At 45.0% G+C, this 19,300-nt stretch overlaps 1 protein-coding gene across 1 annotated transcript in view; it reads left to right on the top strand.

The window, feature by feature from the left end:
• LOC107125587 (poly [ADP-ribose] polymerase 14-like) overlaps positions 1–19,063 on the top strand; it is a 37,933-nt gene extending 18,870 nt beyond the window's left edge. Inside the window, exons 8-15 of the mRNA XM_015429015.1 lie at positions 583–732; positions 2,566–2,628; positions 6,584–6,751; positions 10,409–10,627; positions 10,718–11,311; positions 12,628–12,773; positions 16,622–16,796; positions 18,757–19,063. Coding sequence (XP_015284501.1) covers positions 583–732; positions 2,566–2,628; positions 6,584–6,751; positions 10,409–10,627; positions 10,718–11,311; positions 12,628–12,773; positions 16,622–16,796; positions 18,757–19,043 — 1,802 coding nt within the window. The 3' untranslated portion in view covers positions 19,044–19,063. The remainder of the gene's footprint in view (positions 1–582; positions 733–2,565; positions 2,629–6,583; positions 6,752–10,408; positions 10,628–10,717; positions 11,312–12,627; positions 12,774–16,621; positions 16,797–18,756) is intronic.
• The last annotated feature ends 237 nt before the right edge of the window (positions 19,064–19,300 follow it).

Below are 19,300 nucleotides of genomic sequence, written 5' to 3'. Positions count from 1 at the left end.
ATTCCTGCTAATATCCAGCCACTTAGGACCAGACTACATTTTACGATGGACACAGTTCTGCCACATGGACTCATAGCCATATGTCAGCTGTGGGAACTCCATTTAAAAGTGCTGTGGTGGCCAGTTTGGATCAGGGTACCTGATGTTGGGGAGGAGGGTCTCCTGCTTTCCTCTCACACTGTTTTTCCTAACTGAAGTAGCAACATGGGGATGTTGTATGCCTTGTCAGTCTCCAGTGAAGTAAATAATATCACCCCCACAGTGGTGTTCCATCTTGGGAAAATGGCATGAGGGAAAGACACGAACCTCACCCATGCCATGGTTCTGATCCAGATTGGGCCACTGTGGTATTTTTAAAATGGAGTTCCCATTAGGATCTCCCACAATTATAATGTGGCTGTGAGTCCCTGTGGCAGATTTTTGTACCTTGTAACATGCAGTTTGGTCCTCACGAGAATGATGGTTTGAGAGGGCAAAAATGTAAGCTCCGAACAAGTACAGGTTAGGAGTGTGAAAGATTCTGCTTGCTTTCGCCCAGGATTTGTGGCTCTAGAACTAGTCGGTCTCTTTTTCTTCTTTCAGCTCTGAGTGAACATGTCTCAGTTACAACTGCTGGAGCTCATGAAATGCGTATTGGCTCAGTTACATTTCAGGCAGCATGTGGAGATATTACCCAGGAAACTACAGATGTTATAGTGAACATAAGCAATGCAACATTTAATTTGAAAGAAGGTATGTGAAATAATCTATTGGGTTAATCCCCCCCACACTTGGAGTTTGGTTTCTGTAATTTGGGTGCAGCTGGATGCTGTGTTCAGTGTATACTCTTTCATCTCTCTTAAAATGAGACTTCTGGTATGGATAAGGATGCCTCAGTTGTTGCCTTCCATTTTTCCGGTGAAAGATTATTTTTAATTGTTACAATGCTAGGAAGTGCCACGTGCCTATGGGAAACTTTCTGCTGAACTGTTCAACCCTGAAAAGAATTGCTGTCTTCCTCCAACTCGTATGAATACAGTGGTAGAAAATATTGCTCTGGTCGTAAAGGAGCAGAACTTGCTAGAGTTTTTCGGGGGGGGGGGCTTGTTTTCAATACCAGCAGACAGCTGTATAAATAACACCAGAGAGATTTTGTGCCTGTATTGTAGAGATTTGTGCATGGCTGCCTCCACTTCCAGCATTCCGTATAGGTGGCTATACTACTTAAGACTGAATTTTCAGGCTTAGTCTTCTGTATCCTGCTGTGTGGAAAGGAGGACTTTATTGCGCATCCATATATCGTGCTGTCTAGAAAGGAGGAATTTACTGCACATCCGTTGCAGATGTGTGGGAAAAGAGCTGTCTGTATGAGATCAGTGAACCTCTGGGCAGAAACTGGGAGAGTGGGAGGAGCCCTATTCATTCCTTCACACTTCACCCAGCTTCTAGCTGTCGCCACTTGAACAGTCCAGTTACAGGGCTATTTTTGGGCAGGAACGCACAGGAACGGAGTTCCGGCTGGCTCCTGAGTTGGCCACACCCAGCAGGAACTCATTAGCATAATAGGCCACACCCAACAGCAGAAACTCATTAGGATTGGCTACAGTAGACGCGTGTGGCCTAACATGCAAAGGAGTCCCTGCTACAAACAACAACAAACAAGGTAAACAGAATAAGAAGCAAAAGGTGAGTGTGGCTGGATAACCACACTTCTGGCAACACGGGGCTGCGGCCTAATATGCTAATGAGCTGTGGTGTCAGGGTGTGGCCTAATATGCTAATGAGTTTCAGCTGTTGGGTGTGGCCTGTTATGCTAATGAGTTCCTACTGGGCTTTTTCTACAAAAAAACCCCTGTCCAGTTATACAGGTGCATCCACATTCTAGAGGAACAGAGACTCTTTTGGAGTTATATGATGCACATAAGAATGGTAATGCCTTTTGGCAGCAGACTTTGAGTGACTTGCAGTATCCCGGTGATGTATCCCTGTCAGGTCTGCAACATTCCCAATAAGTCAGAAAGTACTGCTTGAACACATTGGGAACTCCTGTCTGGAATTTACCACTGTAAATTATGCTTGAAGTCCTAGGTACAGATCTGAATTTACACTATGAGTTGCACTTGAATATTGGCTTATGTTGCCCATACATTGAATGAGGAAAGGCTATATTCTAACGCCTTGGATTTTAGCTAGGGTTGCCAAGTCGAAATTTCTTCTTACCGGGGGACTCCCGCACTGCAGCAGGAGCGCATGTGTGCGCGCGGCTGCACACACGTCACCCGGAAGTGACGTGACGATGCCGGGCACGCTGGGGGCGGGGCCACGACCATCTGAGGGAAAACCATAGAGTTTTCCCTCGGATGACCATGGCCCTGCCCCCAGCGTGCCCGGCGTGGCCGCGTCACTTCCGGGTGATGCGCATGTCGGGGTGGGGTTCCCCCCCGGGGTCCGATCCGCCGCTATCGGGGAATGGGCCTCTGGGGCGGGGGTTTCCCCGCCCTCCGGGGGGACTTGGGAAGCCTAATTTTAGCATTTCTGACTTTTTATATTTTTTCGGACAAATGTGGTTTTCTTTTTTTTTTCAAGGTGTTTCCAGAGCAATTCTGAAGGGAGCTGGACCTGTGGTGGAAGCAGAATGTGCTCAGCTAGGTAGGAAGTCAACTTTGTTTAGAATAGCTGCTTTGGAGGGTGGACTGCATAGCGCTGTGCCCTGTAGAGGTCACTTCCATCCCCAAACCTCACCCTCTGAAGGCTGCATCTCAAATCTCCAGGAATCTTCCAAGATGGAGCCGGCGACCCCAGAGGAGAGTCTATGGGGGCTTTCAGAAAAGGAAAAGAGAAAATAATGGGCGGGGGGGGGGCATGAGAGGCCTCCAGCAAATCCTTTCAGGTGCCAGTTTGTCAGATTCTGATTATAACCCCTGTTTCTCCCACCAACCTATACTGAGGGGAAGAAATTATAGGACTTGGTATTAGCTCAAATGGTCTGTGATGGCCCAAAAGGGGGCTGTCTCCTGTTTAGTTGGGGGATTAGCGAAGGAGACAAAGGTTTTGCAAGAGGGAGGTAACTAACGCTCCCTCTAAGCTGTGGAGTCTTGTGAGCAAAAATTCTACTTTGTGAGCTACTGGCATTAAAGAGGTGAGCGAGTGATTTGGCTACTGCATCAATTAGTTTGCTCTGGAGCCATCCTTCATGAGCTAAAATAAAAATGTGTGAGCTGGAGGCTAAAGAACTGTGAGCTAGCTCACACTAACTCAGCTTAGAGGGAACACCGGAGGTCACTAGCAAGACTCTTCACCTATATTTTATGGGGACTTTTTCTCTTAAGAGAACTCTCAAATAACTAGTCCAAGGTAAAACGGAGATTGATTTTATTAAAGAGAAAATAAGACTACTAACATACGATAAGCATGCAAGAAGTCACACGCTTACAAGTCCAATTTAGAAATAAAGGGAGCAGGCCCGTAGCTACAGTGGGGTATCTTGGGGCTAGGCCCCCCGACTTACTGGCAAGGCCCCATGACTTCCCATCCAGCCCAGGGCCCCCGGGCGGTGGCAGGTGCGGGGAAGGAGCCAGGTTTTCTAGCACAGCTGTCTGGCATGAAGGGCCAGATACAGTGGCCCCACTGAGCCAGACAGCACCTCTCTATTTCCCCCAGAACGTCTATTTGACTTTAATTAAATTACCTTTAATTTGATTAACCAGTGCCCCCTATGAAATTTAAATGCCCCCCGACTAAGAAATTCCTGGCTACGGGCCTGAAAGGGAGTAGTGAGAATAGAAGAGAGCAGGAATCCATGGACAGACGTGAGGTGAACCAGCGTCTCACAGAAGGACCCAAGCAGTGTGTGTGTGGGGGGGGGGTGTTGTCATTAGGCGCCCAGACAAGACACACAGCAATGGAGCTGTGGCTGCCTAGTTATAGAGAAAATGGGACCTGGGGGCATGCTGCTTCCTTCAGTGCTTCAGAGGGCTAATGGATTGCTAATTAAACTAATCAAAAGGAAACAATGCTGCTTGGTTGACCCTCCTTTTGTGTTAGGTGGGAAAGAAATGTGGATAGGAAAAGGTATGGGGAGGTTGATAGGATTAGCGATCCAGGTTGGATGGTGTTCGCTCTGGCTCTGGGGCGAGGCAGGTCCATTGTTCGGTGTATGCAGATGTCAGGGTGGAGGGAGAGGATGCAGCTGGGTCAGACTAAGATGTCACACTGACCAGGGTCTTTGACAAGGCATGATTCCGAGGCCTGCCTGTCTGGGATCCGTCTTGTTTATACTTAGGTCAAGTAATTTCAACAATAACTTCCTCCAGTCACCTATTACCATTCTCAAGTAGAACTTAAAATACAAGTAGGGGTTAATTCGGCAAGGAGGGATGGGGAATCAAAGCAGGACATGCATATAGACAAACTCTTCAACAGCACAACTTAAAGTTGGAACCAAAGAGGTAGTAAAATTCTCTTACGGTCACTCTGAGGCCTTTTGTGGGAGAATTTCTGGTGTTTGGTGTGTTGAAGGACAGTGATGCTACTACCCCTGACTGGTGACTGATCTGGCAGAGGGGGAGAAGGGGATGGTACCCAGTCAAGTGCCCTGCAGAAGGGGCGGATTCTTAAGGACCACCTGACAGCTGGCTCAGTGATGGGGTCAGGTAGCAACCCAGCCCTTTGGTCACCTACACGTCACCTAGCTGAGTGGTGACAGGTGGTGTTCATGGTTTATTTATTTATTAGATTTATACCCAGCCCTCCCCCAACGGGCTCAGGGTGGCTACAACAGAGGCAATTGCCATAGCAACGACTAAAACAACATAAAAACAATCATTAAACAGTATAAAACAGTAGTTAAGTAAAGTGCGGTGCTCTTGATGTTAAATTTTCTTAATCCAAGATGAATTCCATTCATCAACCTAGCCCGATAACAAGCATTCTTCGGTTAACTAGGCGTCTGCCCAGGGCCGGCTCACCTCCAGATCTAATCCACTGTAGAAGATGGCAACTTGGTGGTGGTACAGTGGTGGCGGCGGCTCCTATGCAAAGGCCTGGCAGAAGAGCTCCGTCTTGCAGGCCCTGTGGAATTGCGCCAGGTCCCGCAGGGCCTGAACCTGCTTTGGGAGCTCATTCCACCAGACAGGAGTCGCCGCCGAGAAAGCCCTGGCCCTGGTTGCAGCCAGCTTGATGTCCTTGGGGCTGGGAACCACCAATAGGTGCTGCGACCCCGACCGTAGAGCTCTTGGGGGAACATATGGAGAAAGGCGGTCCCTTGGGCAGAACCACTGTGTAGCAACCCTTTAAACGGTTGCCAGACACTGTTCCGGGTGGCAGCAAGTGGCGCCTTGGTGGTCTGGCCCTGTGAACTTTGGCCAGGCATTCAGCTGAGCAGTGGCTCGGGTGACGGAGGACAATGCCTACTTGGTAGCCATGTCCTGGGGTGGGACTTTGAGGGGATGATGGGGGAATACCGATGGGAAATCAGTCCTTCAATCTGTTGGGGAGGAGTGGCAGACAGGGAGGACTCCAGCCTTGTTTTCTGACGAGTAGAAGCCGCATGGGCGAAGGGGGTGAGGAGGGGCACTGGTGTGCTGACTAACCCACCTCCCTTCCAGTTCTGGGGCCACGGAGTGGTGGGCTGTCCTTGCCAGCCACGTGGCAGGGGGTTGGGCCAACGCCTACCCTCCCACATGGTGCTTTACTTTTTAAAAGAATCTTTTAAAGTTTCTAAATCTATTGTTTTGTTTTGTTTTTAAAGAAGCTTTCCGAGAGTTTGGACTGGGTGCAGAGAGATTTGTTGATAGCTGCTGTGTGTCTTTCGATTTCGATTTTATTGATCGCTCAGTCCTGCAGAGCTGCTGACTCTGAGCGATTTACAGTTACACAAGTTTTCACAAGGGACTAACAATGATTCATAGGGGTAAGGGAGGACAACATATAATTCTTTAAATCGCACACGTTTGCAGCCAACGGGGATTTTGTTCAGCTGTAGGCTTCAGACGTGTTCTGGACGGCATTCACTTTTGGCTTGGCTTGATGACGTCAGTTCTTTCAGGACTGCTTTGAGTTGTAGTGCCGCACTGCCACCGCCTGGCCGGATTGGCCCATCACAGGCTTTTTAATGCCGAAGAGGTCTCCCCCCCCCCAGGCTTCCGAGCTGGACCTTCCGTTCGCCGGCTAACACCTCCCCCACGGGGGTTTAGTGTGCCCACCCTCTCTAAGGAGTGGTGCCCATTTTATCTACTCGCTGAAGCTTTCGAACCACTGGGTGGACGGCAAACTGGGAACAAGGCTGGTAGCTCACACCAGCGCGGGCTAGAACTGACAGCAGCTCTGTTGAGTTCAGATGTTAACCAGAGGATAAATCCTCTGTGCTACCGCTTAGAGTGGGTGGCAGCAAGTGGTGCCTTGGTGACAATGTGACATTGAAACAGCTGCATTCTGCAACCAGTGCAGAACTGGGGCACTTGCTGGGAGTCAATGGCAAACCTGTTATTATTGTACATGAAAAAAATGGCCCAGAAAGCCCCCTAGAATGGAAGATTTGCATTTCTGTTGATTGGAAGAAAAACAATTTTTGTTCCTTGGCTTACTGTTTCTTTTCCTTTTTCAGCATCACAGCTTCACAGCACCCTTATATGCACGCAAGGGGGGAATCTGAGGAGTAAAAATATAATCCATCTTGTTGCTAATAATGATATAAAAGGACAAGTTTCTAAAGCTCTCATGGAATGTGAGCAAAGGGGGTTCACCTCTGTTGCCTTTCCTGCAATTGGGACAGGTCTGTATTTCCTTGAAATGACGGTGGAAAGACTGAACTTCTGGTATCTTGGATGGCCCAGTACTGTTCCATTATATTGAATGAGCAACGTAGAAAAGTGCAAGATTATGCCTTGGTGTTGACGGCTCCCTTAAAACAAACACTTAGGTACCCGAAGGAGCAGACTGGATGTATTTTCTCAGTCACCCCTTCTCTGATCTCAGGTCTCCTCTGATGCAGATCTTGTGCCCTTGATAGAGATGTAAAATTTCCGGAAATTTTGAAGCTCGGGAAAAAAAACTGTTTTTTTCGGGAAAATAGAAATAATGCTACATTAGCACTTCTTTTTTCTCTTCCAGTTTGAAAGTCATTCTGTTACTTTAGGAACATAAAATATGACTATGGACATTTTTACTTGGCATGAAATTATCACAACTAGCCTATTAAAATATATAGTGTATCCAAACAATTATTACAAACAGAATACCCACCCACATGCAAAAACAAAACTGAAACCTTTTTCTTTTCTTGTGACAATAGCACCTCCTAAAGGAAGAAATGCATTTCGTTCTTGCATTGGAGAGTTCAGTTTGTAACCTAGGACTTGCTTGTCCTCAGTGCACAGAAGTTAGATCAATCTGATACCATACATATTTTTTTAGAAATGATTTGGAAAATATCTGAACACCTTGTCCGAAAATATTTTATTCATCACGTTAAAATAAAATGTCCCATAATCAATTTTTTTTTCTTTTCTTTTTTCAATTTTTTCAGTTTTTCGGAAAAAACAAAAAAAGGCTTCATGGGAAAAATGGGTTTTTTCCTGAATTTCCCCCCGGGCCTTCACATCTTTAGCCCTTGACCATGCGGCTCCTTAGTGCCTCCTCTGTTAGCTAGGCATCTGAGCCAAACCACCTAGAGGACAGGATTCAGGAGGAATGCATTATCCAGTTGGACTCCTCCCATCCAAACTGGATCAGAACAGGTAGTGTGCTACCTCCTGAGAAATTCCAGGTAAATTTCAGGGCTCTTTTTGTAGCAGGAACTCCTTTGCATATTAGGCCACCCCCCCCCCCAATGTAGCCAATCCTCCAAGAGCTTACAGAGCTCTTCTTACAGGGGCTACTGCAAGCTCTCAGAGGATTGGCTACATGAGGGGTGTGTCGCTTAATATGCAAATGAGTACCTGCTACAAAAAGAGCCATAGAATTTCTCCAGTACTATACTGGCAGAGAGGGTGCCAGGCCCACCTCAGCTTAGGGGTGTGTGGGTGTATACTGGTATGAGAGGAGGTGGCAAGCTTGCCCCCTTCCTGGTTGTTTGCGTCTCTCTCCTTCCCTCTCTCGGTGTCTGTGTGTGACTTCTAAGAGAGATCTTAAGTGCTAACGTGGATTGGAGTCTTTATGTCAGGGATTCCCTCTCACCCAAGAATGTAGTTGCAGAGGCGTCTTGACGAGGGAAGCGTCTGACAAAGGGAGTTTTGGTGCACGGGAGCTTTACACTTCAAAGATTGTGTTGGCTTTTAAGGTGCTACTGTATTTGAATCTTAACACTTTCCCCCAACAATCAAGCACTTTGTTCTCTAAAAAGAGCTTTATTCCTCTGCAAGTTCAACAGGAAGCACTTAACAGAAAGTGAGAGAGAGGGAGAGCGAGAGAGCAAGCAGGGTTGGCCAGAGAAACAAACATTACACAATGCATAACTATATAACTTACATATGGTACACAATAAGTGATAATAGTTTTAAGGGCCTCGAAAAAGTTCAATCTAAATTTATCAGAGCATTATTTAATGCGCCTAAATGTACAGCGAATGTAGTTCTTAGGCAGGAGATTGGGGTGACAAAAATGGAAACGAAAATCTGGATTGCTTCAATTCTTTATTGGTTGCGAATGCACTTGAAGCCTACAGGTCTAATTCCATCTTTTATAGCGGCCACTCCTTATCCTGAATGGGCCTCCAAAATTTTAACTAAGCTTGGATCAATCGGGCTTCACCCTGCAAGTCTTTTGGAGCTAGGATTGACTAAAGCTAAATCTATAGTGACCCAACGCCTAATAGATATAGAGGCTCAGACAGAAGAAGCCCTCTTACCCTCAAGATATAGAGTTTTAAAATCCTGGACAGGATTTGCTCCTGCTCCATTCTTCCTAACATCATATACGATGGTTATAGATGGGTTTTCTCCAGAGCACGTTTTGATGCCTTACCCTCTAATTTGTTACAAAGAAAGTTTTTGCGTTGGCCTGTTTCCCAAAGATGTTGCCCTTGTACAAATCTTGAAATAGAGTCGGTCTCACATATTCTGTTGCATTGAAACTTTTATGCTAGGGAGAGACAGTTGCTAATTTTCCCATTGTTGTCCAAATTTAAACCCTTGGATGTCCACCTGAAATTTGCAGAATTAAGGATTTTAACTTTTCTGCTGGAAGACCGGAAAGAGAGGATATCTTTAGCCGTTGCAAAATTTTGCTTCTTGGCTCTTAAAAAGAGGAAGCTTGTACCCTAGATATACTGTGTTGCTCTTGCATTTGTTTTAATGTTCTTTTATATATCCATTTGAATTTTATGTAGCTATTTATTATGTATTTTATAGTATTATTATTCTTGGGAATGTTCTAAATTGGCTGGTCACTTGACTGTATTAATAAACTTGACTTGACTAACTATATAACTTATGGTTTGTTGTGCCTCTCCCCATTTTAAGCATCTACTCACTATTTACAACTTATACGGCCACCGTACTTTACAAATGCAAGCTACTCTTGAGCTCTGGGCTGCTTATTTTTCTGTAACACATTTCAGCGATGATTGTTTCTCTGTGCCTTCCACTGACAGGAAAGCTGCTTTTCCTAGAAGAAGGTTTCAAGCTTTGTTTAAGCAGAGTGGTAGAATACAAGTCAACAGATACTTAACTCGAGAGCTTTACAAATCAGACATTTGGATACAATCCATGTTCTGAGGTTACACAGGCCCCTTGCTGCCCTGCCATGTGTATCATATAGCTAGCTTCTAAACTGGGAATGGTTTTCAGTTTGTTTAGGGATTATATTTCCTTCTTCCTTCCCTTAGGGAACAAATAATTGGGTAAGCCGCTCTGAGACCCCTTGGGATTCGAGCGGGATACAAGCCAAAAGAATAAATAAATAAATAAATTCTTGCAGCTGCTGGCATGACTTTGGGTCAGTCACAAGTTCTCTCAGAGCTGTTCTCTCAAGGGCAGTTCTCAGGAGAGCTCTGTCAGCCCCACCTACCTCACAGAGTGTCTGTTGTGAGGAGGGGAAGGGAAAGGGATTGTAAGCCGTTCTAAGACTCCTTTGGGTAGTGAAGGGTTAGGGTATAAATTCAATCTCTTCTTCCAGTTTTTGTCTATGGTACTATGATTTGTATACTGTTAAGTTGCTGAGGGTTGTTTTATGTTTTATGTTGTATTTATTTACTTGTGTGTATTTTGCTGCTGTGCTGAGCCTCCCATTTATGAGGTGGGATATACATTGATTAGACAAAAGGGATATTAGTGAGCTTCCAATATAGTGAGAATTTGCAGTGGTAGAAATGGGACACATTTTGTACTCCAGGGGTCATAGTGTAGCTGGTCACAGTGGGGGGAGGAAGCCTTTTTATATTTCAGTTGTTTATATCAGTTACTTATATCTTATCATTATTCTGTTATTATAGGGAAGGCAGCACTGGATCCAGCTGCAGTAGCTGATGATATGATAGATGCCATAGTGGAATATGCGGGCAAAACGTCTGCCCCAGTGGTGACGACGATTAAAGTGATAATTTTCCAGCCACACCTGGAAAACATTTTTTATACAAGTATGCAGAAAAAAGAAGCTGCAACCAGCAAGCCTGGTGCTGGCTCACAAAAATCAATTTTCTCTAAAGTGGCAGGTAAGTAGTGGGCTTATGGGTGTGGTTCTTTCTGACTGCTGAGGAATCTTAAACGTGTAAACCTGTTCTCTGAATAATGCTTCCCTGCAGAATTCTTTGGTTTCAACAAGCCAGCAACAAAGGCAAAGCCTGCATTGCTTTTGGAGAGGGCCGTCAAGCCCGCCGTTTTTCAGATTTGCAGTGACAGCCCGAAGAATGTGGAGAAGGCAGAATCTTGGCTCCGAGATCTGATTTTAAAGAACCAGAACGAAACCACTGTCTCAGACGAATGGATCTCGAGCTTTGGAGAAAGAGAATATGAGAAACTGAGAGAGCTCCAGACAAAACTGCAGGTCGTCATTCAGCCAGAAACGATGACCTCCCTCCGCGTTTTTGGTTTAACCAGGGATGTCTTAAGTGCCAACTTAGAAATCCAAGGAGTGATCAAAAGGGTCCGGAAAGCCCAAGAGGAGCGGTCCAGGGCTGATCTTCTCAGCAACATTGTTGAGTGGCAGTATGAAGACAGTGGCCATTACAGAACCTTTGATAACCTGACAAGCATGCATATAGAACTTGCATGGCAAAATAAGAGCATGCATGACATCACCATAAAGGACAAACGCTACAGAGTAGACCCAGCTCAACTGCGGGCAACAGATGACCAAGGGAAAACCATTAATATTAAGCGTATCTCAAAAACAGAAGGTAAATTTAGGAAGCTTGAATATGCCATTTTGTGTTGTCTTGTTTTCTCTTCTCTGTTCTATGCATTTCCACAGTGAACATAAGAACATAAGAGACGCCAATGTTGGATCAGGCCAAAGGCCCATCTAGTCCAACATTCTGTCACACAGTGGCCAAAAATACCAGGGGCCATCAGGAGGTCCACCAGTGGGGCCAGGACATTAGAAGCCCTCCCACTGTTGACCCCCCAAGCACCAAGAAGACAGGGCATCACTTGCCCCAGAGTCCCTATCTATACCTTGTGGCTAATAGCCACTGCTGGACCTCTGCTCCATATGCTTATCTAATTCCCTTTTGAAGCCGTCCATGCTTGTAGCCGCCACCACTTCCTGTGGCAGTGAATTCCATGTGTTAATCACTCTTTGGGTGAAGAAGTACTTCCTTTTATCCGTTCTAACCCGACCGCTCAGCAATTTCATGGAGTGCCCACGAGTTCTTGTATTGCAGTAGTGTGTACTGACTTGTTGGCAAATCAATTCCAGTATCATGCCCACTCCTCTGGAGGAGGTACGCCATCACCTGTTGTCCCTAATAGTCTGTCTGTGGACAGTTATTTTCTTTTTCCTTCATAGTGTCATTTTAGAAGTTTTAAGATTCTGCTATAAAGTGTTCTAGTCTTGATATCTTTGCAAGAAACCAGTTGTTACAGAGGCAGCCTTAAGACACACAGAGAAGTGGTTTGATTTAGAGATCAAGCTACTCACCACTCTGTCCATGACCGCTAACTGTTCATTGCACAACAGGAGCCACCACAGGGCTTCTAAGCTACCTGAGACACTGGCGGTATCCATCAGTGAATTGATCAACTGTTCTGAGCAAATACTGTCCACGAACTCAGGAGATGTCATCTTGCAAAGTCTTTCACACTCAAACGTTAAAAGAATGGGCCTTTGACCTGTTAACATAGGGACAGTTTTCACTCCTTTGTGTAATATTTGAAAGCACAATGAACTCCTTATGCTTCCAGTGGGCACCAGAAAGGCAAAGTGCGTTTTAATTGAACTGGTGCTTAATTGGCCCAGTTCTTTTACCTTTATTTTTAGCAAAGGTTTGTACAGATTTACGCACATTTCTAGCTGTGTCACTACCACAAGCTTGCTTGGAGGTTTGGAGTGCGTAACGATGAGTTAAGGCTGGACAGTTGTCCATTCTTAACTGAAAGCCACTCCCGTTGTTGGTATAAGCCCAGCCATTTAAGTTCAGTCTGTAAAAAAGTCTTGAAAGGGTGCTATTGGGCTAACCATGGAATGAGTAATATTAGTGCCGTTGTTACGCAGATAAATCTCCAACGGCAGTTCCTGAAGAGTGGGTGGACATGCAGCAAAAGCGTGTCATTGCAGTGGAGCTAAATCCGGGAATGAAGGAATATCAGGATGTCCAGCAGATGTTTAGCCAGACGTGCCAGAAATTCACAATTGAAAAGGTAAGAGGACTACTGTTGTTCTGCTGCTTCTTAATTGTTTTCTTCTTTCCTTGCTCTTCTTGTGGCGATGTGTTTTTAAAACAAGAAAACCACTTGCCGTTGAGACACTGGTGATTAAGAAAATGGTAGCAGGCACCAAGCCGTGTTTCCAAAGATCTGACCGGTACTTCCTGTCAAGCAGATGCTCGAATTCATGGGAGAAATTAAGTATGGATTTTGTTGTTCACTACTGTACAGGCAAAACTGTTGTGGAAACCTGCTGGACAACTTTCCTCCACCACATTAATGCCCATCTGCAGAATTCTGCACAGCTAGACCTATTTGATCAGCACCAGGCATGTTTACTGCTTCTACAATCCATATTTTATACGACACACTCAATGGACCCTTTTGGGTCCAGGGACATAAAAATAAGAGGGTTTTTTTTATCCAATGCTGTCCTGTGCTACAGTATTGATGTGACCTACAGACTTGTCTCTGTCTCCTGCTCACTGTTGCAAGTTGTGATTTCCCTGCAACTCTGGCTGAAGGCTCCACTGGTTATAGTACTGAAATGCTGCCCAGGGAAACTCAAGCTTGCTGAAAAGAACTCCTTTACTAAAGAGCTGGTCTGCTGTTGCTATATCTGGCATGTTCAGACCTCTTCCATTTGAACTAAAAGCTTCATTCGTATAATATCAGTACAAATGAGTAGTGTGCAAAACGTAGAAAAAGCGTGGCCCTTTGGGAAAGGGATACCAAATTTGGCTTGCAGAATGCTTTTATGTCATCTCATGATCTTCAAATGCATCTGTTCTCCAGTGGTCCTAGGAGTGGGGCAGTCCTTACTTCCGGGAACATAGCACCTCCTCTCCAAAGGCAGGGCTGGCGGATGAATTGATCCCGGAGGGGAGGGGCTTGTCCCCTGGATTCCCAGTCTCACCGACCCTGCCTTCTGAGCCAGATGTCTTCAGCTACACTCTAAAGAGTGCAACAATCCCGGGAGAGTTGAAGAAACAAAAGAAGAAAATGTTTGAAGAACAGAGAGGCTCACCTAGGAGGGGAAAATAGATCCCTAAATGGCCAGGGTCCAGCCTACCTGAGGGACCGCCTTTCTCCATATGTTCCCCCAAGGGCACTTCGGTCGGGAGGGAGGCACCTCCTGGAAATTCCAGGCCCGAAAGAAGTTAAATTTGCTAGGGCTAGGGCATTTTAGGTGGCGGCTCCTACCTGGTGGAGAGAGCTCCCGGAGGAGATCCGGGCCCTGCGGGACCTTTCTCAGTTCTGCAGGGCCTGCAAGACGGAGCTCTTCCGCCAGGCTTTTGGATAGGAGCCGCCGCCGTCACCATTCCATCTGTACCCCTATGCCCTAGCGAACCTAACACCTGATTGCCTGGCCCCCCCAAGGGTGGAGCGTGGCACTGGACACGGCTCTGAGTATGAGATCGTCGGTAGCTAGGTGAGGTTAAGATCTTCCCTCTTGCTGAAGTTTGCTGTAAATTGTTATATCTGATTGTAATTTATGGTTTTAAACTATATGTGATTGTTTTAAATTATATGTTCTTGTTTTAAACTATATGATATTGTTTTACTTGGCACTTGGTGCCCCTGTTAGCCGCCCTGAGCCTTCGGGATAGGGTGGGATATAAATGTAAATATAAATAAATAAATAAATAAAAAATAAATAGATCCTCTCCTCCCTACCTTCTTCTCCGCTGCTGAGGAGAGTGGAGGCCAGCTGTGCCAATGCCTGTGGCGCTGGGTGATCCCTGGCAGCCATGGCTAGGACATTGACTCCTGAGGAGGACTCAAATTGATTGTGCCTCCCTTCCCCCCTCACTGCCCAGAGAGACGGATGAGGGTGGAGGTGACCTGCATTCAGACTGGTGGCATTGGGAGATCCCCAGCAGCTGTAACTAGAATGCCAACTCCCAAGGAAGCTTCTAATCATTGGATTGGTTGCGGGGGGGACCCGGGGGACCCGCCCCCCCCCATTGCCAGAGAGACCGAAGGAATCAGTTGAGTCCGGCAGTAGCTGCAGGGAGATGCAGATAAACCTCGGCAATCCCCTGCAAGCATGAGAGGTTCTGGTCTTGCCTTCCACAGGCAAACCGCTGTGGGGAGGAGCAACCGGGACCCATTTTCCTCCTTGCCTGAATCTCGGTAGCAGCTGAATAGATGGGCCTGGACCCAGAAAACAGGGTGGCCTTGATTGGGAGGTACTGGAGAGCGGCAGCCCCTTTCCCCCTAAGGTGGATCTTAGAACCTGTGGACCCAGGATTGCTCCAGAGCCTGAGGTTCTCCCCCCCCCCTTTGTGTTTGCTTCAGAGGGGGCCAGTTGCATGGTTGCGTGCACAGGTTGTTAGAACTTAAGAACATAAGAGTTGCCAATGTTGGATCAGGCCAAAGGTCCATCCAGTCCAACACTCTGTATCACACAGTGGCCAAAAATACCAGGGGCCATCAGGAGGTCCACCAGTGGGGCCAGGACATTAGAAGCCATCCCACTGTTGACCCCCCCCAAGCACCAAGAAGACAGGGCATCACTTGCCCCAGAGCCCCTATCTATACCTTGTGGCTAATAGCCACTGATGGACCTCTGCTCCATATGCTTATCTAATTCCCTTTTGAAGCCATCCATGCTTGTAGCCGCCACCCCTTCCTGTGGCAGTGAATTCCAAGTGTTAATCACTCTTTGGGTGAAGAAGTACTTCCTTTTATCCGTTCTAACCCGACCGCTCAGCAATTTCATGGAGTACCCACGAGTTCTTGTATTGTGAGAAAGGGAGAAAAGTACCTCTTTCTCTACCTGCTCTTTCCCATGCATAATCTTATAAACCTCAATCATGTCACCCCTCAGTCAAGAATAAGTAATCCATCTTCAATATGAATAGATGCATTGGTTTGCAACTGGCAACTAGTACTGCTGTATACCTTTCATCAATTCAACTGTTGTACAGTATAGTTCACCTGATGGTGGGATAGAAAATGATATTGAGTGCACTTTTTTAATCAAGGAGGGCATGGTTTCAGGATCTAAGAACATGGTCAATAGCAGAACCATGGCATCTGCCAGTGAGAGAGGACCTCTTACTTCAAGGGTTCACAGTCCATTTCTGAACCTCACACCCTGGAGGCTGAGTGGAGACCACCAGCAGACATGGGTTACCCAGAATGGGTAATCAAGATGAGGTTAGCCTCTAGGAAGGGTCCTACAAGAAAAGTATATAATACTACTTGGCAGGTGTTCCAGTTTTGTGGTTTGGAACATGAGTCCAATCCCCATTAAGGTAAGAGGGACAAGAAGGGAAGCCCTGGGGTCTATTGTCCCAGGTCAAAAGGTTTTAAGCGAGTAACCTTGCTAAGTCCATCTCAAACTCACTGTTTTTCCCTATTGGAACCTTAACGCTGACAGATTTATGTATAAAACCTTTTGTACTTATGACATCGTATCCAATGTAGGAATTGCCCTTCGAGACTATCTTCTTAGTGTAACTGATGTTCATTGATGTCTTCTGTGCAGACACACATTCTCTACCGTTTGCCCTGCTGTGAGCTCTCGTAGACTCTGGTTATTCTGCCGGGGTTTCATAGTGGCACGGCAGGGTTGGCCCCAGGGGCACATGACAGCTTAGGCGGGAAAATTCCATCCCATCAGCTCCGGAAGAGAGGGGCACCCCTTTCAGGCTGTTAAAGCTAGAAAAATTCTGTTCGTGGCGGGCCTGTGCAGGTGCAGTCCCAATGTGTGTCTGCAGAGAAGATGTCGTCGAACACGAGTTACATGTAAGTGCAACTCCATTTTATTTTTTAATGCTCCTTCCAAAAGATGGAATGGCTAATTGTCAATATCCCGTTTCATTCCTTTGCAGATCGAGAGGATCCAAAATCCATTCTATTGGCAAGCATACCAAATAAAGAAACAGGAGATGGATGCCAAAAATGGCACTACAAATAATGAGAAGCGCCTGTTTCATGGAACGGCAAGTTCATCCTTGACTCTCATCAATAACTCTGGATTTAATCGCAGTTATGCTGGAATTCATGGTAGGTTGGTGGTGAGATCATGTCTTTGGGTAGAATGGTTATGTGTCTCGTATAAATGATTGTCAAGTCTTGTGGCATGAACTTTTTTTAAAAAAAACACCTATTTTATTTAATTTTAGAATAGGTACATACGAAGTTATAAATGGTAAGTTAATAACGATATAGCATTATAACAAACTAGCTAACAGTAACATCAAAAATATTTGAAAGGGGGAGCTTTACACATTCATGGCTCTTTTTGTAGCAGGAACTCCTTTGCATATTAGGCCGCACACCCCTAATGTAGCCAATCCTCCAAGAGCTTACAGAGCTCTTCTTACAGGAGCTACTGTAAGCTCTTGGAGGATTGGCTACATTAGGGGTGTGTCGCTTAATATGCAAATGAGTACCTGCTACAAATCATAGATGCAACGAACATGAAACTGAGCAAACTTCAAAGGACGGCGGAAGACAGGAGAGCCTGGCGGGAGCTGGTCCATGGGGTCGCGAAGAGTTGGACTCGACTGTGCGACTAAACAACAACAACAACAACACCTGCTACAAAAAGAGCCCTGTAGGATGTTAATCTAAGAACATCTGGGAAACGGAAATTCATTTTGAAAACGAGCCATCTAAGTTAATCTTTTAACTACTGCCAGCACTTTGTGTTTGGATTTGTTTTATCTGTTGTGTTTTAAATAATTGTATGATTTTAACTGTATTTATGCTTGTATGGAAGCCGCCCTGAGCCTGCTTTGCGGGGAGGGCGGGGTATAAATCTGATAGATGGATAAATAATAAATAAATAATATAATGAGAAGTGCAACTATTTCTTAGGTGATACATTCTCACTTGTTGAGTTATGTGAAATGTAATCAAAGAAACCATACCATTTTTCTATAAAACATGACTGATAGGTAGAATTGTTGGCAGTTACCAACTGATCTGAGATTTTGTCCATCACTACAAAGTCTCATACCTTTAAAAACCATTGCTTAATTCTGGCAATCTCATCTGATTTCCATTTCTGAGCTAGTAAGAGTTTTGCAGCTATTAGTAGTATAGCAATGAGTTCTCGTCTTTGCTTTGGGATATTATTATTTGGTCAGAGATTCAACAAGAGAATTTCAGGTTTGGGTGGGATTACATGGTGATCATTTTAAGAATTTTAGTCCAAAATGGTTGGAGTTTTGGACATGTCCACCAACAATGAACAAATGTTCCTACATTCTGACAGCTTTTCCAACATAAGTGGCTACTTAATGATTTGTAATAAAAGAGTTTGTTGGGAGTTAGATACCACCTTATATACATTTTAAAAGCCTGTAACCAAATATTTAATGATTTTGAAGTACAGGTGTTGGAAGACCAGATGAGATTCCATTGGTGTTAATCTATAACCATGTTGCAGTCCTTTTGCCATGCTTTTTGACAGCTAGATACACTTGACCATTGTGTGTAATTTAGTATCTTATATATTATTAAGATCAGTCCCTGAGTTCTCATCATTTCAGATTTTAGCAATTGTTGAAAGATGGTCAAGTCTCTAGTGAGTACAGTGTGTATTTTGGATTTAAGTACCATGTCATGTAACTGATGGTACTGGATCCAGGGAATAGTAAAATCATGTTTTAGCTCAAGTTGATGCTTTGACAATAATTGTCCTTTATTATGTCATAAAGTCTGTAAACCCCTTTTTTTCTCCATTGGGCAAAATTGTTTGTAGGTTGGCCTGGGGTGAGTGAACTTTTACTTCACATGCTATGTTCTACATTAGACAGAGACAAGACGCCTTAAGATTGTGGCTTGAAACACATGCTATGATCTGGAGAACTCAAAAGCTTGCACACTATTTCATGTGTTGGTTTTGTCTTAAAGACGATTGCCTGGCTATCTGCAACCGCTGACTTTTAAAGAGTATGCCTAAAAAGATGCAAGTGTGTCGTTAAACATTCTTTTCTTTTCTTTTTCTTTTTTGTAGCTGCAGCATATGGAAATGGGACTTACTTTGCTGTTAACGCCAGCTATTCTGCTCAGGATACCTATTCGAAGCCAGATGCAGATGGGAAAAAGTACATGTACCTTGCTAGAGTGCTTGTTGGAGAGTACTGTGCTGGATCGGCAGGCTTAGTTGTTCCAAAGGCAAAAAATGGAACAGATCCTACTAACCTGTATGACAGTGTGACTGATAATGTGAGAAAGCCCGCCATGTTTATCATTTTCAATGATATCCAGGCTTATCCAGAGTATCTTATTACTTTTAAGTAATAAACTTGGGAGGCAAATCATTAAACTCAACTTTTGCTTACATCAACTGGATCATGACACAATCATGCGCCTTCAAAAGTTACTCTTTAATATTGCCAGATAGAAACAACTTGGAGCCTAAATATAATGCTATCCATTTTTTCATTTTGATATCCTTATGGTTATGACTCTCAATTGGTTCAACACACCATCAGGTAGTATAAGTAGAACGTTACCAAGGAAAGGCCAGTATGTTCACAGTTAATTTCCATAGAATC

Source organism: Gekko japonicus, unplaced genomic scaffold (assembly GCF_001447785.1).
Source record: "Gekko japonicus isolate JY-2015 unplaced genomic scaffold, Gekko_japonicus_V1.1 scaffold1369, whole genome shotgun sequence".
NCBI lineage: Eukaryota > Metazoa > Chordata > Lepidosauria > Squamata > Gekkonidae > Gekko > Gekko japonicus.
The sequence above is the reverse complement of the archived record's forward strand: the minus strand, read 5'-3'. Positions and strand labels throughout refer to the sequence as shown.